Source organism: Cebidichthys violaceus, unplaced genomic scaffold (genome assembly GCF_023349555.1).
Source record: "Cebidichthys violaceus isolate CVI_PGR_0920_01 unplaced genomic scaffold, fCebVio1.0.p SCAF_71, whole genome shotgun sequence".
NCBI lineage: Eukaryota > Metazoa > Chordata > Actinopteri > Perciformes > Stichaeidae > Cebidichthys > Cebidichthys violaceus.
Genome location: NW_027176939.1, coordinates 547,699 through 568,209, shown reverse-complemented (window position 1 = coordinate 568,209; position 20,511 = coordinate 547,699). Strand labels below are relative to the sequence as shown.

Sequence of the window (20,511 nt, the reverse complement as noted above, 5' to 3'; positions counted from 1 at the left end):
CACAGCAACTGTGCATGTTTTAACCTTTTCATTTCACCATTGAATGACAGCAGCAGGAGTTGTGGCTTTACAAATGTAAAAAAACAGGCAAATACTGAACCAAACCAGGGATGAACTGTATCAAACCCAAACTGAGATAATCCATCTTGGCTATGTTTCCCCGTCGACAGCCAGAAGACATCCCATAGTGAGCCGACTCCGTCCTGAAAATGAGATTTACTTCATGAGTGAAATGACCTTTTAAAAGTTAAACGATGTTTCCAAGTTTTTAAATTTCAATTTAGCTTTTTTTTCTTTATATTTTAAATTTAAAGGATAAAAATGTAACGTACATATTTTACATTATTAAAATATTATATTATTTTATGTTAAACTTCAACATTTTGTATTTATTGTAAACATTTAGTTTGGGCCAGATTATCCAGAATTAAAAACTAATTTAAAGAATGAATGAATGTAAAGAATATTGTCTCTTCTAACGTTCACTGTCCTTATTGAAGCGTCAAACACACAGTGTCTGTAGAGGACTGTGTGTTTGTTGACAGTGACTCCTTCCCTGCAGTTGGGCTCTACGCTGTTGTTTGTCGTCTCTAACAGCCTCTGATGTCAAAGGAAGACCGCTCTCTTTTCTAGGGGAAGGAAGAATTCCCGGAGGACGCGTGACATCTGTTGTGGTTTTCTTCCATGGAGACCTGCATCACCAGGCGGTCCTCGGTCCTCAACACCTGGTCTGTTGTTAGGTGAACCACGTCGCACCGCCTGATGCAGGTCAACACGGTTGTTTAATTCATCGTACGAGAAAGGAGGAAACGAAAGCAAAGGTCATGCTCCCAGAATAAAGTGTGCTGGTCTGAGGCTACACTGCGGAGAATGGATAAAACGGGCGATGTCAGTATTGGAGGAAACCAATGGCAGAGACTGCTCAGGTGGCAACGGAAGAAGAAAGTGTCCGAGGAAGGAGAAGATGGAGTCAAGGATGAAGAGAAACGCAACACCAATCTGGACCTGAAGTGGAACGTGAAGTAAGGAACGAATGGATCATAATCATGGAGTTAATGGGTTATTAAGATTAGTGTGAGGACATTTATTCAGACTTCTGAATTAGTGAAGAACTAACAAGATAGATAAATAAATAGATGTATACTGCCTTAACAAGCCCTTTGATGAGAGAATGAATGGAGAAGCCATTTTTACCAAATGTATATTCTTGGTTTTGAATCATAATTTGTAGGATATTTAAAAAATAATCTACCTAATCACGTGTCAAACCTTACAAACAAGGCAGTGTGGACAAAAATAAAGACGTGTTATGTATGAAAGCATTCAGAATCACTTCATACAAAGTAAAAATCATGCTCATCCCATTAGACAGATGATCAACATGTACTATTATGTTTAAAGAATATACTGTGTATGTTAGTATTTAGGTGAATAGGGAAACAAAGTAATATATATCACAACCCAGGTAACTGTCATACAACGAGTATCTATGGTGTTACATGTTTTCTGAAATGTGTGTTTAATTATGCAAATGATGTGTTATCTAATTCAGTATATGCTAATGTGCATTGTATTTTCACAACAGAAATCTGAATGTTGGATAAAGCCAGGTTCAAAATTCCTGTTTCACAATTATTACGAGTTTTCCGAAATGTTATGTTTAAATATGCAAATGAGGCGTCATCTATTGATAGTGAATTTAGGATAAATCTACAGATGCAAATAGTCAAAGTAGTAAATCAAAACTCCTAAATGTGTATTTTGGATGTTTTCTTTCCTCTAGTCCGTCACGGAAGCAAAAACGCCCCAAATCTCAAGCTGTATCATGAACCATTATGTTTATGCTCTCATAGCTCCTCCCTTTTAGAAGTCATGCTGTGACAGATTTTGGAACGATTAATCTTATTGTTGGTGTAATTATGAGAACCACAACAAAAACACAATCTCTATGTGACAATCATCTGCCTCTCCTCTCCTCTTCCTCATCATTTCCCCCTCAGCTGGAAGGAGTGGGTGGTTGATCCGGCAGAACACTTTTATTATGTCTGGCTGCAGGTCATGATCTTCCCCGTCGTCTACAACTGGGTGATCATCATTTTGAGGTAGAAACGTGGAGCGTGGAGGATATCAAATATGAATCACACGTCTCAGCGTATAACCCGTCATCAGCGTGACAGCCGTGGTCTTGTTGGTTGTGTTTTCTCAGGACATGCTTCACTACGATCGCGTTGAGCTACCTGCCTGTGTGGCTCACACTGGACTATCTGGCAGACCTCATGTATTTGGTTGACATGGTCATCACTGTCCACACAGGTAAATAGTCCTCACTATTATTTGTGTTGGTTTGTTGTGAAGTCTTACAAAACAAGAAATATGAAAGGAACACCAAGTTCCAGCCGAGTTGTAATGAACTGAAAAAGCATTTTTAATTAATCACAGCTTTAATGGGTTAATGCTGCGTTTGTGTTACATGGGAGTTAAAGGTGAGACTGTGAAACTCACAGAGCTCTGATGCTGGCAAACAAACACTACCGCCTTTGTCCACAGGGACTTCCTAAACCCTCAGAAGACTTAAGTTCCTCATAGTAACTTTTAAAACAATCAATGGACATCGTGTTGTATTGACCATGCACAGTAAGTCAATTCAATATGCTTCAATGGCAAACAATGCAATAAGGACAATGGTATCGTATGTAAGCAACTCTGTAGCCGTCTGAAGATGATGAGAATGCTCCAGTCATACATTTGGGAATCTTTTCCATCCCTTCCTCCCATTCATGATGTGACAGCAGAAGGCCACCAACTCTTTCAAGTCAGATGGATTTAATATCTCAATAAGTAGTGACAACCTGCGCTTTGACTTGGTAGCAGTGCAGGAAGTGACCTCTGGGCTTTGTTAAACCTTGTTCTTCCCTCTCCAGGTTACTTGGATCAGGGCATCCTGATCAAGGACGTCACGCAGCTGAGGAAGCGCTACCTGCACTCTAGAAGTTTCTTACGGGACCTGGTTTCCCTACTGCCCACCGACTTCCTCTACTTTGTCTTTGGCATCCAAACTCCGCTGGTGAGGATCAACCGACTTGTCCGTATTCCACGACTCAACGAGGCCCTGGATCGCATGGAGACGAGAACCTCCTACCCCAACACCTTCCGCATCTCCAAGCTCATGATCTACATCTTCGTGTTGATCCACTGGAATGCCTGTCTCTACTTTGCGTTGTCCAGCTACATCGGCTTCGGAAGTGATCGTTGGGTTTACCCCAACATGACCAACCCGGCGTTCGCCTCCATGCGTCGTCAGTACTTTTACTGCTTCTGGTTCTCGGCCCAGATTTTCACCACAGTGGGAGACACCCCCCTGCCGAAAAGGGAAGAAGAGTACTTGTTTATGATTGCAGACCTGCTCATTGCCGTGCTGGTGTTTGCATCGATCGTTGGCAATGTTGGCAATGTCATCACAAGCCTACGGGACCGGGACAATGTCTTCTTCCCCGACCATGAGCTGGTAAGTTGATAAGTTGGGTGTGAGAATGTGCTGCAAAATGTTGTCCTGTTGCTGGAGGATCGCATGAGAATGCTCAATCTGTTCATAGAGATGTGATATGACAGAAGAAAAGGAATGGCAGATTGCGTCATATTTAGTCACGTTCTTTGGCTCGAAGTCATTTGTTGTGTGGAAGATGAGGCTCTTCTTTCCCCTCCATCAGGTTAAGGCCTACCTGCGTAGCCATCACATTAGCAAGGAGCTTCGTCAGCGCATCGACAGCTGGTACCAGCATCTTCACATCAACAAAAAGATCATGCGAGAGAACGAAATCCTGGAGCAGCTGCCGGTACACCTGAGGACGGAGATCGCTGTCAGCGTCCACCTGCCCACGCTCTCCAAAGTCACCATCTTCCAGCGCTGTGAGAAGAGTCTGCTGGAGGAGCTGGTGCTGAAACTAACGCCACAGGTCAGCGGGAAAAGAAGGTGAACCTGCTGCTCCCGGGTTCATCGAATGCATCGCAAATGCTTCCAGAAAAGAATTGTTTCAAGGATTAAGAGTAAAGATTCTCACACCTTTTGTCTCACAGGTGTTCAGTCCGGGAGAGTACGTCTGCAGGAAAGGAGACGTGGGCCACGAAATGTACATCATCAGAGAGGGAAAACTTGCGGTTGTAGCAGATGACGGGGTCACAGAGTTTGCTGTCCTGACGGAATCAAATTTCTTCGGGGAAATTAGTATCCTCAATATCAAAGGTAAGTCAACTGTCAAGTGCTTTGCACATTTATTAATTCATGCAAGTGAGGGGGAATGGGACAATTATTGGCACAATACAAAACAATACACTCAGAAGAGAGTTTAGATAATTCTTGGTTTTTATTGAAGAAAATAAATTCTCACGAAAAGTTGAAAAGAAATCACCACTTGTTTCCTTTTTGTTTCCTTTTAGGTAACAAGTCAGGCAATCGCCGCACTGCCAACATCCGCAGCATCGGCTACTCTGACCTCTTCAGCTTGTCCAAAGAAGACCTGACGGACGTGTTGTCCGAGTTCCCTGCAGCCAAACGTCACCTGGAGGAGAAAGGCCGACAGATCCTCACCAAGATGGGCATGTTGGAGGAGAGCAGGGAGCGAGAGGAGGGGGAGGCGGAGAAGGTGGAAACCAAGATAGGCAGACTGGAGAGCAAACTGGAAATCCTGCAAACCAAACTAGCTCGACTTATGTCAGAATTAGAGTCAAGCAGCCGCAAGATGCAGGCCAGGGTGGAGCAGCTGGAGTGGGAGGTGGCAGCCGTGGAGCACCGGCTGCCAGAAGACGGGGAAGGAGAAAGAGAAAGGGGGAGAGGGAGAGGTGAGGGGGTGGGAGGGGAGGTCGGACGGGAGCGGGAAGAGGCAGAGGGGGAGGCAGATGAGGGTTTGGATTCAAAGGTGAACAAACAGGGACGGGGAGAGGATGGTGATGTGACCAAAGAGGGAGATGGAGAGAGCACTAACAGTACAAAAGAGGACGTGGAGAGGATGGTGGGGGGAGATAAGTGTGGGCTGAAAGACCCGGAGGATCGGGAAAAGAAAAGAGAAGATGACGGAGAGAAAGGCGGAGAGAACGGAGACAACAGACCTGGGAAAGGAGATGGGGCTGAGATTGACCTTGAAGATGAGAAAGAAGAGAAAAGTGGAGAGAGAGAACCTGAAGAGCGGAGAGAGAAGGTTGAAGAAGACTCACAGAAAGATGAAGAGCAGAACAAATAATGAATGAAAAACTAAATAATCGAAAAAGATGGTGACTACAAAAACCTGTTTTTTTTCAGTTGGTATTTGTTTTATCTTAATAAAAATATTGAAAATCTAAACATTTCAATGAGACACTTTCTGCATTACAGCTTTGTACCCCTAGATGGCAGCATTGTATCCCACAACTGTTGAAACTACACGGTAGATTTAAATGTTCATTTAAAGAACTATCGCTTTTAGACCATCTTGGAGCATGAAAACTTTCTCTGAAAATTACTGAATTAATGTAATCAGATTACAGTGACCTTATAGGATATTACAGCTATACATTATTTTCAGGATAAGCGCTCACTGTGCAACGACATAATAATACTAAAGTCACCCATATTCCCTGCAGGGTTATTTATAAGACTTCTGTCTTAATTACGTTGCATACAAATTCATTATAGTTAACATTGCAATAGTTTCTCTTTGACCCAATCTGTGATCCAAATGTGGACAAACAGCTCGTCCCACCACTCCACCAAAACAAGGAACCTGCAGTAATAGAATATATGATAATATGACACTGTTGTATTATGACTACTTTTACCTGATCGGAGGCTTTAAATCACACATTCTTTCTAATTATTTCCAACATGTCTTGCCTGATTTATTGCTATTGTTTGTATCTCATATTATTGCTCTATATTTTATTATTTTAAGATATATATATTACTTAAATGTTCTCATTTGACTGGCCTTATTGCAGTCAGACATGTTTGAATCCTGTCATACGCGCTGTATACATAAAGAGTGTGATGGTGAGTATTGTTATTCTACAGTTAATACTTGTACATGAACGTGCTGTCATGATAAACACCTGTAAACAGCGTCATAAACAGCCCAGGTCGCTCCTTTAATGACGCACAGCTTACGTACTTCCCGGAAGTGCAGCGGGGACACAGGCCCCATCGATTCAACACAACTGCATAGATAAGCGTTTACTAATAATACAGCTCGGGTTGTAGGTAATGTTCATGGAGTTCTACCGCTAACACATATGGAGTGTCAAGAGGAAAAGCCGATCATCTATACTATGGAGAACAAGCCGATCGTGACGTGTGAGTGTTCGTTCAGCAGGAGACGTTCAGGCTGGTTTCTGCTGGTCTTGACAGTTAGCCAGCTAGCTCTGTTCAGTAGCTCGCTTCAGCTAAGCTAGCTGGTACCCACATTCACCAGCCCGGAGGCACTGCGTGTGTGTTGCTTGGTGTGCTTTAACGTCTACGTGTCACGGCGTTAATGGTTTCATACTCGCACACTACAACACTGTCCTTGATACGTGTCCGCATGGGAAACGGCATCTCCCTCAGCTAGCTTGCAGCTACATTGATTAACAGGCCCAGCTAACGATGTAACGTCACGGCTAGTTGCTGCAGTTTTTTGGGGGGAAGGAGACCACCTTGTCCCCTGACGGACAGCCACAGTTCCCACCGTTGACAGCGGTCGCCACGTGACGCTTCGGGCGGTGGGGTCAGCTTGCCATTCATAAATCTCTTTGGAATCTCCTGGAAGCTTCTTGGAGGGGTTATTTTTAGGAGCCAGCCTCATCTCAAGCCGCAGGCTGCTCCATGTTTAGCTCAGAGCGGTCCAGGTATCGACCTGTCCGCTCTGAGGCTCAGCGCGCGTCCTAGCTCAGGTGTGCGCGTGTCCTAGCTCAGGTGTGCGCGTGTCCTAGCTCAGGTGTGCGCGTGTTGTTGCGTTGCTGCTTAGACTCAGAATGACTTCCACCTGCGGGTTGAATAGAGTTCATCCAGATTCCCTGAAGAGTCTGGAGCCACAGTGAGCAAGAATGCAGAATTCAGTGGGTTTCTGTGGACACGTTGTCTTCTCCAGTGGCTCCTCTTTGTGTTTGGTCAATGAATGGTGACGTTTCTGTATTGTGGAGGGAGTCTCTTTAAAGTAACGAATAATAAACATGGCTTACTTCTGAGAGTCTCTGCTAAGTGTTGGAATAATTAGTTTCATGTCAGACTATCTCAGACATGTGTTGTTGTGTTCTCATCTCATGGATTGAACTCCCCTTCACACTGTACGGGTCACTCAGATGAAGTGTGGTTTACACAGATTCACAGCCTCCTGAATAAAGGACTTGTCTCTCCGTTGTTAGATGTGTAGCTCTCGCTGCTGTCAGGTGAGCAGCGTTGTCCTTTCACTAGTGACGCTGTGTGTGAGATGGACTCACGCTCACGGGATCACAGCTGGTGTTTGCGTTGCAGGCTGGTGTTTGATAAGAGTTGTTGATAACCTCTGAGGACATTCAAAGTTCACTTTTGTTCAGACGACGCTGGAGCTTTGAAAGATGTATCCTGTAACACAAAGTAAGGCACACAGACACACTCACTAAAGAACACTCACTGGATCACATGAACGGCCTCAGTACGACTGTACATGCAAACTACTTATATAGATAGATAGATAGATAGATAGATAGATAGATAGATAGATAGATAGATAGATAACGACTCACGGCTAGTGGTGTTTGTGTTATAAGCAGCGCACACAGCTTTTCATAAACGGGGCACCGGTGGTGACGTTGAAGTCACTTTGTTGTTGAACTGAGGATTGTACCACTGGTGAGGACCTGGTCCACTGACCCAGTGAGGACCTGGTCCACTGACTCAGTCAGAACCTGGTCCACTGGCCCAGTGAGGGTCTGGTCCACTGACCCAGTGAGGACCTGGTCCACTGACTTAGTGAGGACCTGGTCCACTGACCCAGTGAGGATGGACCAGGTACTACTAAGCCAACATCAGCACCTGCATCTCATAGTCAGATCTTTATTTAGAAAGTGCATTGTGTGTGTGTGCAGTGGTGAAGCCGGTTCACTGTAGACCAGATGAGAGGATGGAGGTGACTCTTACATCAGACGGTCTTTACTACGTCCTCCTTAATGAAAGTCACCTCCTGTTGGGAGTGTTTGTGTGTGTTTGAACGTCGTGGACTAAGAGTATCGGAGGTGTTCTGGAGTGGAGTGGTTTAAAAGCGTAGAAACGATATCAGCTGTTGGTGGAGTAACGGTCCAATGAGAAGCTGCAGAGACTCTCTGGTTCAGTTCTTTCCTGCTTTTCTCGAGGTTTTCTGGGTATATTCTTTATTAGTATGATTGTAAAAGAGCTTCCCAATGATGTGCTGAACTTATTTTGCCCCAGATATCCTCCATGTGTAGATATCAGGTTCAAATGTTGGTCCTCTTTGAGTTCTTCAGTCTGGCCTAACGTTTGGATGCTCTCCGTGTGGTTCCTCTCGTCACAGGTGCTGGAGACCAGGGCTTGTTTACGTCTCTCTACACCTCACTGGCCCAGCAGCTCCCCAGGGAGCCAATGGAGTGGAGGAGGTGAGTGCATAGAAATACATATCAGTGTTTTCATGAGGTTTGTTTTGGAGGATTTTGTGGATGAATTTATCATTTTTTTTGTTTGTTATTTTTTTTGGTACATTTAACATCATCACACCATGAATTTTTAATTTATTACATAGCCACAATAAACACAAATTGCATTACATTCACAGTAAAAGGTTTGGTGTGCAGGGTCAGAGGTCAGAGGTCAGAGGTCAGAGCTCCCTCCTCTACGTTATGATGGCGACACTGAGCTCCTGATTATTGACAAAGTGTCGGTGTTAATTCAGGTCACCCGGTCCAGACTGTAACAATACACTGCTGTGTGTGTGTGTGTGTGTGTGTGTGTGTGTGTGTGTGTGTGTGTGTGTGTGTGTGTGTGTGTGCGTGCGTCTCTCCCTCGGCGTGTTGTTCTCTGAGCTTTGTTGACTTGGCCCGGCCGTAGCGGTCGGTGTTCTGCCGTGGGCTGTCCAGACACACGGGGCAGTAAAAATGATATTCATCATCGTAAACAACACGCTGTGTGTTGACTCTGTAAGACTCTGCTCTGTGTTGCAGGACATACGGCCGCGCACCAAAGATGATCCACCTTGAAGCTAACTTTGTCCAGTTTAAGGAGGAGCTCCTCCCCAAGGAGGGCAACAAGGCTCTCCTCACCTTCCCCTTCCTCCACATCTATTGGACCGACTGCTGTGTGAGTAACACACACACACACACACACACACACACACTCTCAATCATCCAGTCGCTCTGTCATTTACTCAACATGGCTGGGAAACATTAATTATTACCTTGTGCATTATCAGTCTCTGCCAGGATGAAAGGGAGGCTTGTTTAAAAATGCCCTTAAGACTAACGTCCTGCTCCAGTGAGTCAATAAAGTTCTATCAAAATCTATTCACTCTTTAACACTCAGAACACACAGACGAGGTCACCGGGTTAGTTACAGCACGTCTACCTACAAACTGATCCGTCATGGAGAGCGGTGGTCTGCTTTTAAAGGTCACAAAACACAAGTTGAGTCTGTTCCATGTGTTCTGGAGGACAGGAGAACGTCTACTCTCTGCTATCTGCTCTCTACTCCTCTACTCTCTACTCTCTACTCTCTGCTATCTACTCTCTGCTCTCTGCTCTCTACTCCTCTACTCCTCTACTCCTCTACTCTCTACTCTCTACTCTCTGCTCTCTGCTCTCTGCTCTCTACTCCTCTACTCCTCTACTCTCTACTCTCTATTCTCTACTCTCTGCTCTCTGCTCTCTGCTCTCTACTCCTCTACTCTCTACTCTCTGCTCTCTACTCTCTATTCTCTACTCTCTATTCTCTACTCTCTACTCTCTGCTCTCTGCTCTCTACTCTCTATTCTCTACTCTCTATTCTCTACTCTCTACTCCTCTACTCTCTGCTCCTCTACTCTCTGCTCTCTGCTCTCTACTCCTCTACTCTCTGCTCCTCTACTCTCTGCTCCTCTACTCTCTATTCTCTACTCTCTACTCCTCTGCTCTCTGCTCTCTGCTCTCTGTTCTCTGCTCTCTACTCTTTATTCTCTGCTCTCTACTCTCTATTCTCTGCTCTCTACTCTCTGTTCTCTGCTCTCTACTCTCTGCTCTCTACTCTCTGTTCTCTGCTCTCTACTCTCTGCTCTCTACTCTCTGTTCTCTGCTCTCTACTCTCTGCTCTCTGCTCTCTATTCTCTGCTCTCTACTCTCTGTTCTCTGCTCTCTACTCTCTATTCTCTGCTCTCTGCTCTCTGCTCTCTACTCTCTGCTCTCTGCTCTCTACTCTCTGCTCTCTACTCTCTGTTCTCTGCTCTCTACTCTCTGCTCTCTGCTCTCTACTCTCTGCTCTCTACTCTCTATTCTCTGCTCTCTACTCTCTGCTCTCTACTCTCTGCTCTCTGCTCTCTACTCTCTGCTCTCTGCTCTCTATTCTCTGCTCTCTACTCTCTGTTCTCTGCTCTCTATTCTCTGCTCTCTGCTCTCTGCTCTCTACTCTCTGCTCTCTGCTCTCTACTCTCTATTCTCTGCTCTCTACTCTCTGTTCTCTGCTCTCTACTCTCTATTCTCTGCTCTCTGCTCTCTGCTCTCTACTCTCTGCTCTCTACTCTCTGCTCTCTACTCTCTACTCTCTGCTCCTCTACTCTCTATTCTCTGCTCTCTGCTCTCTGCTCTCTACTCTCTATTCTCTGCTCTCTGCTCTCTACTCTCTATTCTCTGCTCTCTGCTCTCTGCTCTCTACTCTCTGCTCTCTGCTCTCTACTCTCTATTCTCTGCTCTCTACTCTCTGTTCTCTGCTCTCTACTCTCTATTCTCTGCTCTCTGCTCTCTGCTCTCTACTCTCTGTTCTCTGCTCTCTACTCTCTGCTCTCTACTCTCTACTCTCTGCTCCTCTACTCTCTATTCTCTGCTCTCTGCTCTCTGCTCTCTACTCTCTATTCTCTGCTCTCTGCTCTCTACTCTCTATTCTCTGCTCTCTATTCTCTGCTCTCTACTCTCTGCTCTCTGCTCTCTGCTCTCTGCTCTCTACTCTCTATTCTCTATTCTCTATTCTCTGCTCTCTGCTCTCTACTCTCTGCTCCTCTACTCTCTATTCTCTGCTCTCTACTCTCTGCTCCTCTACTCTCTATTCTCTGCTCTCTATTCTCTGCTCTCTGCTCTCTGCTCTCTACTCTCTATTCTCTGCTCTCTACTCTCTGCTCTCTGCTCTCTGCTCTCTGCTCTCTACTCTCTGCTCCTCTACTCTCTATTCTCTGCTCTCTACTCTCTGCTCCTCTACTCTCTATTCTCTGCTCTCTACTCTCTACTCTCTGCTCTCTGCTCTCTACTCTCTATTCTCTGCTCTCTGCTCTCTGCTCTCTGCTCTCTACTCTCTATTCTCTGCTCTCTGCTCTCTGCTCTCTACTCTCTACTCTCTACTCTCTACTCTCTACTCTCTATTCTCTGCTCTCTGCTCTCTACTCTCTACTCTCTACTCTCTATTCTCTGCTCTCTGCTCTCTATTCTCTGCTCTCTGCTCTCTACTCTCTACTCTCTGCTCTCTACTCTCTACTCTCTAGTCTCTACTCTCTGCTCTCTGCTCTCTACTCTCTGCTCTCTACTCTCTGAGAACAGCTGAGCACTTCATCCTTGCTAAAATAAAAGTAGGTCACCGACAGCTCCGTGTGCAAGAGATGCAAAGTCAGAGTGAGAACTTTAAATATGCAAGTTGACTCAGATCAAGATGATTGATTTCTGTAAAAGGTGGACACAGACACACACGGGGCCACACCCCCCCATCATATACACAGACATACATTATTGCATATTATAACATTGTGTCTACCCAGTAAACATGTAGTGAGTTGTTGTTAAGGGGAATACGGCGTCTGTAAATAGCCTATCATATTTAAACTGTTGATCAAGACATTCTTGATATAACAAATCATCCACACGTCTTTAATGTTTCATATTTCTTTCTTGACACCTTCACTGTAGGTTTAATGAAGGCGTGTCACCATGACGATGAATGTGAACACAGGCCTGTTACTGTTACAGTGACACTGTCTCAGTGAGAGCCTGCAGCGCTCTTAGAGATGGTTCTACTGTAGCAAAAACAACACAAGCTCTCAGCTGAGCACACACACACACACACACACACACACACACACACACACATTCATAGTGAGCATGTGGGGGCGGGACTTGTTTTAAAGCAGAAGCTGGTGGTTGTGAAATGTGCACACACAGCGAATTGCAACTTAAATCCAAGCTGTTTTTCTGTTAGAATTCAAATGTAATATTCTGAAGCTCTGGCAGAGGGCCTTGCTTTGTGGGAGAGAGCTTCATTCTGCGGATATGTTTTCAAATGATGTGCTCTCAATAGATGCATGTGGAGGAGCCTGAGCTGCACCAGCAACACTGAAGCAGGAACCTGCTGCTTCCTTTAAGGAAGTGTTGTCATCAGCGCGTGACTCATCACAGTTCCTCAGGACTGTGTGTGTGTGTGTGTGTGTGTGTGTGTGTGTGTGTGTGTGTGTGTGTGTGTGTGGTAGGGCCACAGCAACACAATCTCATGTGTAGAACTTAACACAACAGAAACCACCACGTCCCTGAAACAACTCTTGTTTTGTGAGGTTTGAAACGTGGAACACAAAGATAAAAGTGTGAGCTAATCTCTAATCAGACACACACTTCCCCGAAAATGATCCTACAAACTGTAACTTCCAGTGTGACACATCAGGGCTTCAGTTCCTCTCTGTGCCACCGGACACCCGCCGTTACATAACGACCACATGGTCTCTCCTGTACTCCAACCAGTTTAGAACAAACAGCTCCCTCAGGTAGCAGTCGCTCACAGGTGGAGTTCTTATGAAAGGTGAACTCGCTGGCCAGCATTCTTTCTGTGGTCCCAGTCCTCCGCTATCTCCTGATCCTCGCTGTGAACAGCATGCAGCTTATGTCGTTCAAGACATTCTTACATGACGCACATGTGCAGAGTGAGGTTCTTGTGTTTGCTGTGATAAGTGATTCTTGTACTTTGTCGTAGGACACGGAGGCCTATAAGAGCACGGTGAAGGAGGACATGACGCGCTGGCAGACCAGCTTGCGGGCTCACGCCTCAGCGGACTGGGTCATCATCGTCGTGGAGACCAACGACACCAAGAAGAAGAACAAGACCAACATCCTGCCGCGCTCGTCCATCGTGGACAAAATCCGCAGCGATTTTTGCAACAAGCAGAACGACAGGTGAGGACGCTGCTCCCCTGTAAACGGCAACAGACGGACTCAGTACTGTTCTACAGCAGGCAACATAATCAACACCCAATGAATATAAGGCTCCCCAGCATGTAAAGGTTGTTGCTTCTTCTCTGATGCAGGTGCGTGGTGCTGTCGGATCCGCTGAAGGACTCGTCTCGGTCTCAGGAGTCCTGGAACTCCCTCCTGCTCAAGCTGCGGACCCTCCTCCTCATGTCCTTCACCAAGAACCTGGGGCGCTTCGAAGACGACATGCGCACGCTCCGAGAGAAGCGCACGCAGCCCGGCTGGAGCTTCTGTGAATACTTCATGGTCCAGGTACGCCGAAAAAGACGCAACAGGGTCAGACCCTGGTGCAGCAGAACGAGAGGTTTCCTAAAGGGATTCTGGTGCTCGGTAAACACGACCACTTTGGTCCATAGGAACCACCACAATCAACCCAAAATGAATGTGTGTGTGTGTGTGTGTGTGTGTGTGTGTGTGTGTGTGTGTGTGTGTGTGTGTGTGTGTGTGTGTGTGTGTGTGTGTGTGTGTGTGTGTGTGTGTGTGTGTGTGTGTGTGTGTGTGTGTGTGCGCGCAGGAGGAGCTGGCCTTTGTTTTCGAGATGCTGCAGCAGTTTGAAGATGCCTTGGTCCAGTACGATGAGCTCGACGCTCTTTTTACCCAATACGTCCTGAACTTCGGAGCTGGAGGTAAGTCACCACCACCCGAGGTCCGTTCTAGTCTGGGGTTCCGGTCTGACGAGTCTCGTCTCGATCCACAGATACGGCCAACTGGCTCGGGTCGTTCTGCGCCCCGGTGCGCAGCTGGAGCGGCTTGCTGCTCCGGCGGCCCATCGACATGGAGAAGAGGGACGGGATCCAGCGCGGGGAGGCTAGCCTGTTGGATCTACGGAGCTACCTGTTCTCCCGCCAATGCACCTTACTCATCTTCCTCCTGAGGCCCTGGGAGGTCACCCAGAGGGCCCTGGAGCTGCTGCACAACTGTGTGCAGGAGCTGCGGCTGCTGGAGGTAAACACACTGCCACAGCGGCATTTCTTCATGTACTTTATCCTTCAATCAACATGTACTTTATACTTCAATCAACATGTACTTTATACTTCAATCAACATGTACTTTATACTTCAATCAGCATGTACTTTATCCTTCAATCAACATGTACTTTATACTTCAATCAACATGTACTTTATACTTCAATCAACATGTACTTTATCCTTCAATCAACATGTACTTTATACTTCAATCAGCATGTACTTTATACTTCAATCAACATGTACTTTATACTTCAATCAACATGTACTTTATACTTCAATCAACATGTACTTTATACTTCAATCAACATGTACTTTATCCTTCAATCAACATGTACTTTATACTTCAATCAGCATGTACTTTATACTTCAATCAACATGTACTTTATACTTCAATCAACATGTACTTTATACTTCAATCAACATGTACTTTATACTTCAATCAACATGTACTTTATCCTTCAATCAACATGTACTTTATACTTCAATCAGCATGTACTTTAAGCAGGCGGAATGACAAAACGTAAGCTCTTTAAGCTCTGCAGCTGTTCATGTGGGGAATGTTTAGACCTCACTAGACAAGAGGTCAAAGGTTACCCTAATAATTGGGAATCATCATCATCATCATCATCATCATCATCATCCATACAGTGATGAATAGACAACAAAGCTACACTGAGAACCTAAATGGACCACGATGCTGTACCTTGTTGTCCAGGTGTCGGTGCTGGAGGGGGCGCTGGACTGCTGGGTGTTTCTCAGCTGCTTGGAGGTTCTGCACAGGATCGAGGGCTGCTGCGATCAGGCCCAGTTAGCTGCGAACTGCTCCCACACTGTTGGGCTGTGGGCTTACGCGACTGACAAGGTACCTGCATACATAGAGACGGAGATTCAGAAATAATAAAGGCATTTTACAATCTAACCGTTGATTCGGTTTCTGCCTCCTCCAGCTGAAGTCCCTGGGGGAGCTGTGTGGCCTGGTGTCAGAGAAGGGACCCACATCTGAGGACCTGAACAGGACTGTGGATCTGCTGGCCGGACTGGGGGACGAGAGGCCCGAGACCGGTGAGTGAAATGGAACGAGTAGACTTCACATGTCATTTAAAGCCGGTCCTGCTGGGCGGTAATGTGGAGCTGACTGCAGGCTTGTAGCTACTCCAAAAATCCCAACCTTTCCCCTTGACGACACGAACGCATGCAGAGTGATTTATGACCCCCACACGCCGAGCGGTCCGGCCTCTCTGAGCCGCGGGTGGTCGCCCGCTGCCTTTTTGCAATTTGATCGGCCCGGGTCAGGAGCCGGTCAGCTGGGTCAGGACTGACTGGATGTTCAACCTGATTGATCTGTGATGTCACACATTTGGGATGTGTGAGCTCGTTCGGTCATACGTGTTGATGAAGGTGTAATGAAGACTCGCTTGTTTTAAATGTCCGTCGTCTTCCTCCGCAGTCAGCAGTCTGCAGAGCCCGTACAAAAAGCTGAAGGAAGCCTTGTCGTCTGTGGAAGCCTTTGAGAGACACTATCTGGTGAGTCCATTTCCTGCCACAGCTCCGTGATGTAGTTCAAGAGTTGGCGAAGCAGGAAGTTAACACAAATTCCCTGAATTCCTGTCTCAAGACTTTTGATGATGTAATCTCCTGGAAACGGTTGTTTATCTTTGTCCTCTCTTCCTCCTCCTCTTCATCAGGAGCTCTCCCATGCTGCCATGGAGATGTACCGGGCCATCGGCCGGCTGAGGTCTGCCAGGCTGGTGGGGAAAAGCCTCGCCGAGTTCTACATGTAAGGAAGCCTGCCGGGTCCCTCGGGATACGCTCGGGTCTCAAAAGAACGATCTTAACGCATCCACGCTGATATTTCCGCTTATTAGACCTCTTCTCCAGAACCGTCAATCAGCCGCTGCTGGTGAACACCCACTCGCCCGGGACGAGGAGCTCTAATCCGGCAGAATGAATGAGAACACTAATGTGGTGCGATGGGTGTGAAGGAGATTTAAAGTAAATGTGACGCCATTAAAGTGCAGTTTGAAAGTAACATTTAAAAGCACACTTTGCTCAGTGACGGGTTTCTTCCTGCTGTGTTCAGTCGAGCTGCACACTGAAGAGGAATCAGAGCCTTAAATCAGAGCGCTAGAACGTAATATCAGAAGAGTGACCGTACAGTCTCATAATGTAAATACATCAACGATATAGTAATCTTTGTGTGTGTGTGTGTGTGTGTGTGTGTGTGTGTGTGTGTGTGTGTGTGTTTACTAGGAGGAAGGGGGACCCCGAGCGAGCAGAAACCTTCTTACAGGAAGCTCTGAAGTCGTACACATCAGAGGGGTGGAGCCTCCCCGTCACTCACACCAGGAAGCAGATTGCCGAGTGTCAGAAGCTGCTGGGCAGAACTGAAGAGTATCCTTCCAAACGCTGGCCAGATATGTCAGCTTTCAGAGCAGTGACCGAACCGTGAGAGGAAGTGAGCTTTATATACAGATGTTCAAATAGCAGAAGCCTTGTGTAGCGTTTGCTTTTTCCTTTACGAGCCTCCGCAGCTACTTGCAAACCAGTGCCTTGCTGGCCGGTGACGTGAACCTGACCACGGAGGAGAGGAAGCACTTCTGTCAGGAAATTCTGACCTTTGCCGGCAAGTCTGAAGATCAGTGTAAGTGGTCCAGAGCGGACCCCAAAGGGATGTCTGAGATTTTAGACGACCTCGGTAGACATTGAAAAGTAAAATGTGGAACTATAGCACCACCGTGCGCTTCATGAACACTGCGCTTGTATGTTCTTCCCCCTCAGCTCCCAAAGTGACCCTCAGCATGGGCGTGTTCTCTCAGCTCACGCGGCTACAGTTCCGTCCGGCCACGGCGTCGGTGCACTCCGGGGCCGTGCTGCAGGCGGAGCTCACGCTGCGCTGTCTGATGCCCGTGTCGGTGCACACGCAGCAACTGGCGGTAAGCATTCACTTCGACCTGGAGCGCGCCGGGACCAACGGCAGGTCCAAGGGAGCGCCGAGGCAAACCAACCCGGGGACGGTGGAGTTCAGCCAGGCCCACTCGTCGGCGGGTCCCGCGTCGTCCTCGGCGGCCGGTCCCCCTTTGGAGCTGGACGAGATTCAGGACAGGAGTCCCTCGGACAATTCCCTCAACTCCACGGGAGTGGTGTGCAAAAACACTCACCTGGTCATGCGTCACCACGACACCAGCTCGCCGCCGGACACGCCCAACTGCGTCAGCCCCCCCTCCGTCACCGTGAAGGACGGAGGACAGATGCTGAAAGTGCAGGATGTGACGTTAGAGCCCGGGAACAACAGCGTCACGTTCACGGCCCCGGTGAGAGAGCCGCTGTGTGGCCTTTAGAACGCAGAGGGTTCTCTCTCAATATGTACCGTTCTCTTTAGTAAAACGTCTGGTAACCGCTGGTTTTCTTTTCGTCTTCTCTGCAGAGCGGACAACCGGGAACCTACACGCTGCGCCAGCTGTACGCCACCGTGGGTCAGGTGCAGTTTGTGCTGCCTCACATCTACCCATCGGTCCAGTACGAAGTCTATTCTCAGGAGCCCCAGCTCACCGTGGAGCCGCTCTCAGGTCCGAGTCCTGATTTATTTTTCACTTACAGATTTCTCTTATTGAATGAAGCTCAAGCACTGCTGCTTCTCCAGCGTCTGTGTGCTCTATGGACACTCTAGAATACGTTGGTTAGGCCCATGTAGCGGCTGTTGACACTTGACGGTCCTCTAGATATCCGTGATTTTCAAAGTGGGGTCTGTGGAATGTTTCCAGGATCAGATAAGAGGTCCATAGCTGCAAACAAGAGTGAGAACCTCTGCTGCGTATCGTATTGATCTGTTTCTGTACTATACTTTGTATTATGTATCTGTGCAGGGCTGAATCTCCATCAGCTGTTCATGTTTGTTCTGAGGTCAGAGATGTTTTATAGTTAGGAACATCTTAAGAGGACTTCTTCAAATGTGGCACCGACGTCCACCTGGACTCCAGAGAAGTGATTAGAAAGGTCAAAGGTCACAAAACACTTTTTGGCCATAACTCCAGAATACGACTCATAAAATAAAAGCGTCTTTCGGACATAAACTGCAACTCCACTGGTTTGCAGAGGCATGCAACCGCATAGCTGCAGTTTTTAAAATCTAGGAGGATAAAAACATTGTGACTGCAGCTCCTACTTTCTTCATCATAAATGAACTTTAGTGTTGGAGGAAGTTCAGCTAACGTGTGTGTGTGTGTGTGTGTGTGTGTGTGATAGCTGTGCTCACTGTACTGGTGTGTGTGTGTGTGTGTGTGTGTGTGTGTGTGTGTGTGTGTGTGTGTGTGTGTGTGTGTGTGTGTGTGTGTGTGTGTGTGTGTGTGTGTGTGTGTGATAGCTGTGCTCACTGTACTGGTGTTTGTGCTTTCAGAGCCTCTGTTGGCCGGCCTGCCTCAGATGGTGAAGTTCACTCTGCTGACGGGTCACTACGCCGTGAAGAAAGGCGACGCTCTGCAGCTCAGCAACACGGACACCATGCCCATCCTGCCCTCCGCCAGCTGCACCGCCCGCATCACCAGCCCCGCAGCCGGTCAGTGACATTTTTAAAAGATTTCATTTGATTTTAGACGCTCCGACAGACACGAGTGCGGCTTTAACGGTTCTCTTCTCCGTCCCGCCGCCGTGTTCAGAGTTGGTGGGTGAGAGCTCGCTGTCCATCCAGTCGTCTGAGAAGGTGACCAGCATCAGCCTGCCCGCCACGCCTCCTTACCACACTCTGGAGTTCCACCTGGAGGTCCTGTGCATCATCCCGCACGGGCCCGACCGGCCCGCCAACGAGAGGCTGACCAACGGGGAGGTCCGCCACCGGCCGCGGAGCTACAGCCACCCTGACACGCCCATGACCGCCATCGACCAGCGGGTGAGATGAGTGATGACTGATGTCGGGGGGGGGGTGTATGTGAAGACATTTGATGGTAACGTTTTCTGGTGTCCGTCCACAGATGTCCATCGACTGTCCGTGGTCCATCTACTCCACGCTGCTTGCCCTCACCTTCTACATCCCCTTCAAGACCAAACACTCTCTGCTGTCTGCTGGTGACAGGTGAGCCTCCATTCACACAAACACCTGAATGTGTCACCAACAAGAAACACAACAATGTCCCCAACTGGCAGGAAGCTATGGTTTACTTCCTTATTATTAACAGCGTTCTCCTCACTCACAACCTTCTGACCCCACAGGAAGTACATCCAGGTGTGCGTGCAGAACGTGTCGGATGTGAACTTCACGCTGGCAGAAGTGAAGCTGACGGAGAAGCAGCACGAATCGCTGGAGCTGCAGTCGCTCAACACTAAAACTCAACAGGTGAGGAGTAAAAACAAAAAAACTACAGAAACTTATGAGCAAATATGAGGAAATAAAGGAATTAGAAAGGTGTGTGTGTGTGTGTGTGTGTGTGTGTGTGTGTGTGTGTGTGTGTGTGTGTGTGTGTGTGTGTGTGTGTGTGTGTAGCTTTTGTGCAGCAAGCACAGCGTGTTCTGCTTGTGGGAGGTGAGGTGGAAGGACGACCTGCCCTCCTGCCTCCAGTGCGTCTTCTCCGCCAACTTCTCTCCGCCCAAGCAAGACGTCTCCACCCTCAAACCCTTCCACTACCAGTTCCAGCTGGAGAGAGTCACCGTAAGTCCACTTCAGACATTCATCATGTGGAGCTGTGCTTGTGTCGTCAGTTGCTCAAATGTCCAGATGTTTTCTTCTCACAACATGCACTTCCTGTGCTGCGTTTTGAGAGAGAGGTGTTAGATTGTCCGGCTCCTCCGTCATGTTGTTGTGTGCTGTCAGACGGTGTACAGCGTGAGAGCTGAGATCTTGCCTCCCGCCGGCGAGCAGCACTGCCGCTCCGGCTTCCTGTGTGGGCTGGAGGTGTGCATAACGCGACTGAGCGAACCTGCCGAGGGAGAGGCGGCGGAGGACGGCAAGACCGACGCCGACGGCCTCAGAACCACCAAACTCATGTATGAAGGTACGTCGGCAGGAGGAGGCCGTTATCACCCGGGCTGTGAACACGTGGATGAACAGAACCTTACAGCTGTGTGTGTGTGTGTGTGTGTGTGTGTGTGTGTGTGTGTGTGTGTGTGTCCGTCCGTCCACAGTGGCCGACAGCAGCAGTAACTGGGCGGTGTGTGGGAAGAG

General features: G+C 47.6%; 2 protein-coding genes across 2 annotated transcripts in view; both read left to right on the top strand.

The window, feature by feature from the left end:
• The first annotated feature begins 609 nt into the window (after positions 1 to 609).
• On the top strand, positions 610 to 5,234 carry cnga4 (cyclic nucleotide gated channel subunit alpha 4). Its single transcript, XM_068736647.1, has 7 exons — positions 610 to 1,022; positions 2,001 to 2,102; positions 2,207 to 2,313; positions 2,922 to 3,505; positions 3,708 to 3,953; positions 4,075 to 4,240; positions 4,435 to 5,234. The coding sequence occupies exons 1-7, from the start codon at positions 871 to 873 to the stop codon at positions 5,232 to 5,234; spliced, it is 2,157 nt and encodes a 718-aa protein (XP_068592748.1). The 5' UTR covers positions 610 to 870.
• Positions 5,235 to 6,142: 908 nt separating this feature from the next.
• trappc10 (trafficking protein particle complex subunit 10) overlaps positions 6,143 to 20,511 on the top strand; it is a 16,523-nt gene continuing 2,154 nt past the window's right edge. Inside the window, exons 1-22 of the mRNA XM_068736663.1 lie at positions 6,143 to 6,319; positions 8,511 to 8,592; positions 9,154 to 9,289; positions 13,118 to 13,317; positions 13,449 to 13,644; positions 13,907 to 14,018; positions 14,090 to 14,337; positions 15,076 to 15,222; positions 15,308 to 15,422; positions 15,808 to 15,884; positions 16,046 to 16,137; positions 16,611 to 16,751; positions 16,892 to 17,001; positions 17,139 to 17,671; positions 17,785 to 17,926; positions 18,754 to 18,912; positions 19,013 to 19,242; positions 19,325 to 19,425; positions 19,563 to 19,686; positions 19,834 to 19,998; positions 20,161 to 20,341; positions 20,472 to 20,511. The exon at positions 20,472 to 20,511 is cut by the window's right edge and continues 155 nt beyond it. Of these exons, the coding sequence (XP_068592764.1) occupies positions 6,259 to 6,319; positions 8,511 to 8,592; positions 9,154 to 9,289; positions 13,118 to 13,317; positions 13,449 to 13,644; positions 13,907 to 14,018; positions 14,090 to 14,337; positions 15,076 to 15,222; positions 15,308 to 15,422; positions 15,808 to 15,884; positions 16,046 to 16,137; positions 16,611 to 16,751; positions 16,892 to 17,001; positions 17,139 to 17,671; positions 17,785 to 17,926; positions 18,754 to 18,912; positions 19,013 to 19,242; positions 19,325 to 19,425; positions 19,563 to 19,686; positions 19,834 to 19,998; positions 20,161 to 20,341; positions 20,472 to 20,511 (3,392 nt within the window). The 5' untranslated portion in view covers positions 6,143 to 6,258. The remainder of the gene's footprint in view (positions 6,320 to 8,510; positions 8,593 to 9,153; positions 9,290 to 13,117; positions 13,318 to 13,448; positions 13,645 to 13,906; positions 14,019 to 14,089; positions 14,338 to 15,075; positions 15,223 to 15,307; positions 15,423 to 15,807; positions 15,885 to 16,045; positions 16,138 to 16,610; positions 16,752 to 16,891; positions 17,002 to 17,138; positions 17,672 to 17,784; positions 17,927 to 18,753; positions 18,913 to 19,012; positions 19,243 to 19,324; positions 19,426 to 19,562; positions 19,687 to 19,833; positions 19,999 to 20,160; positions 20,342 to 20,471) is intronic.

Coding starts and splice junctions, on each gene's coding strand:
- cnga4 (XM_068736647.1), top strand. CDS start 871: ATGGATAAAACGGGCGATGTCAGTATTGGAGGAAACCAATGGCAGAGA. Junction 2,103..2,206: donor TGGGTGATCATCATTTTGAG/GTAGAAACGTGG, acceptor GTGTTTTCTCAG/GACATGCTTCACTACGATCG. Junction 4,241..4,434: donor TAGTATCCTCAATATCAAAG/GTAAGTCAACTG, acceptor GTTTCCTTTTAG/GTAACAAGTCAGGCAATCGC.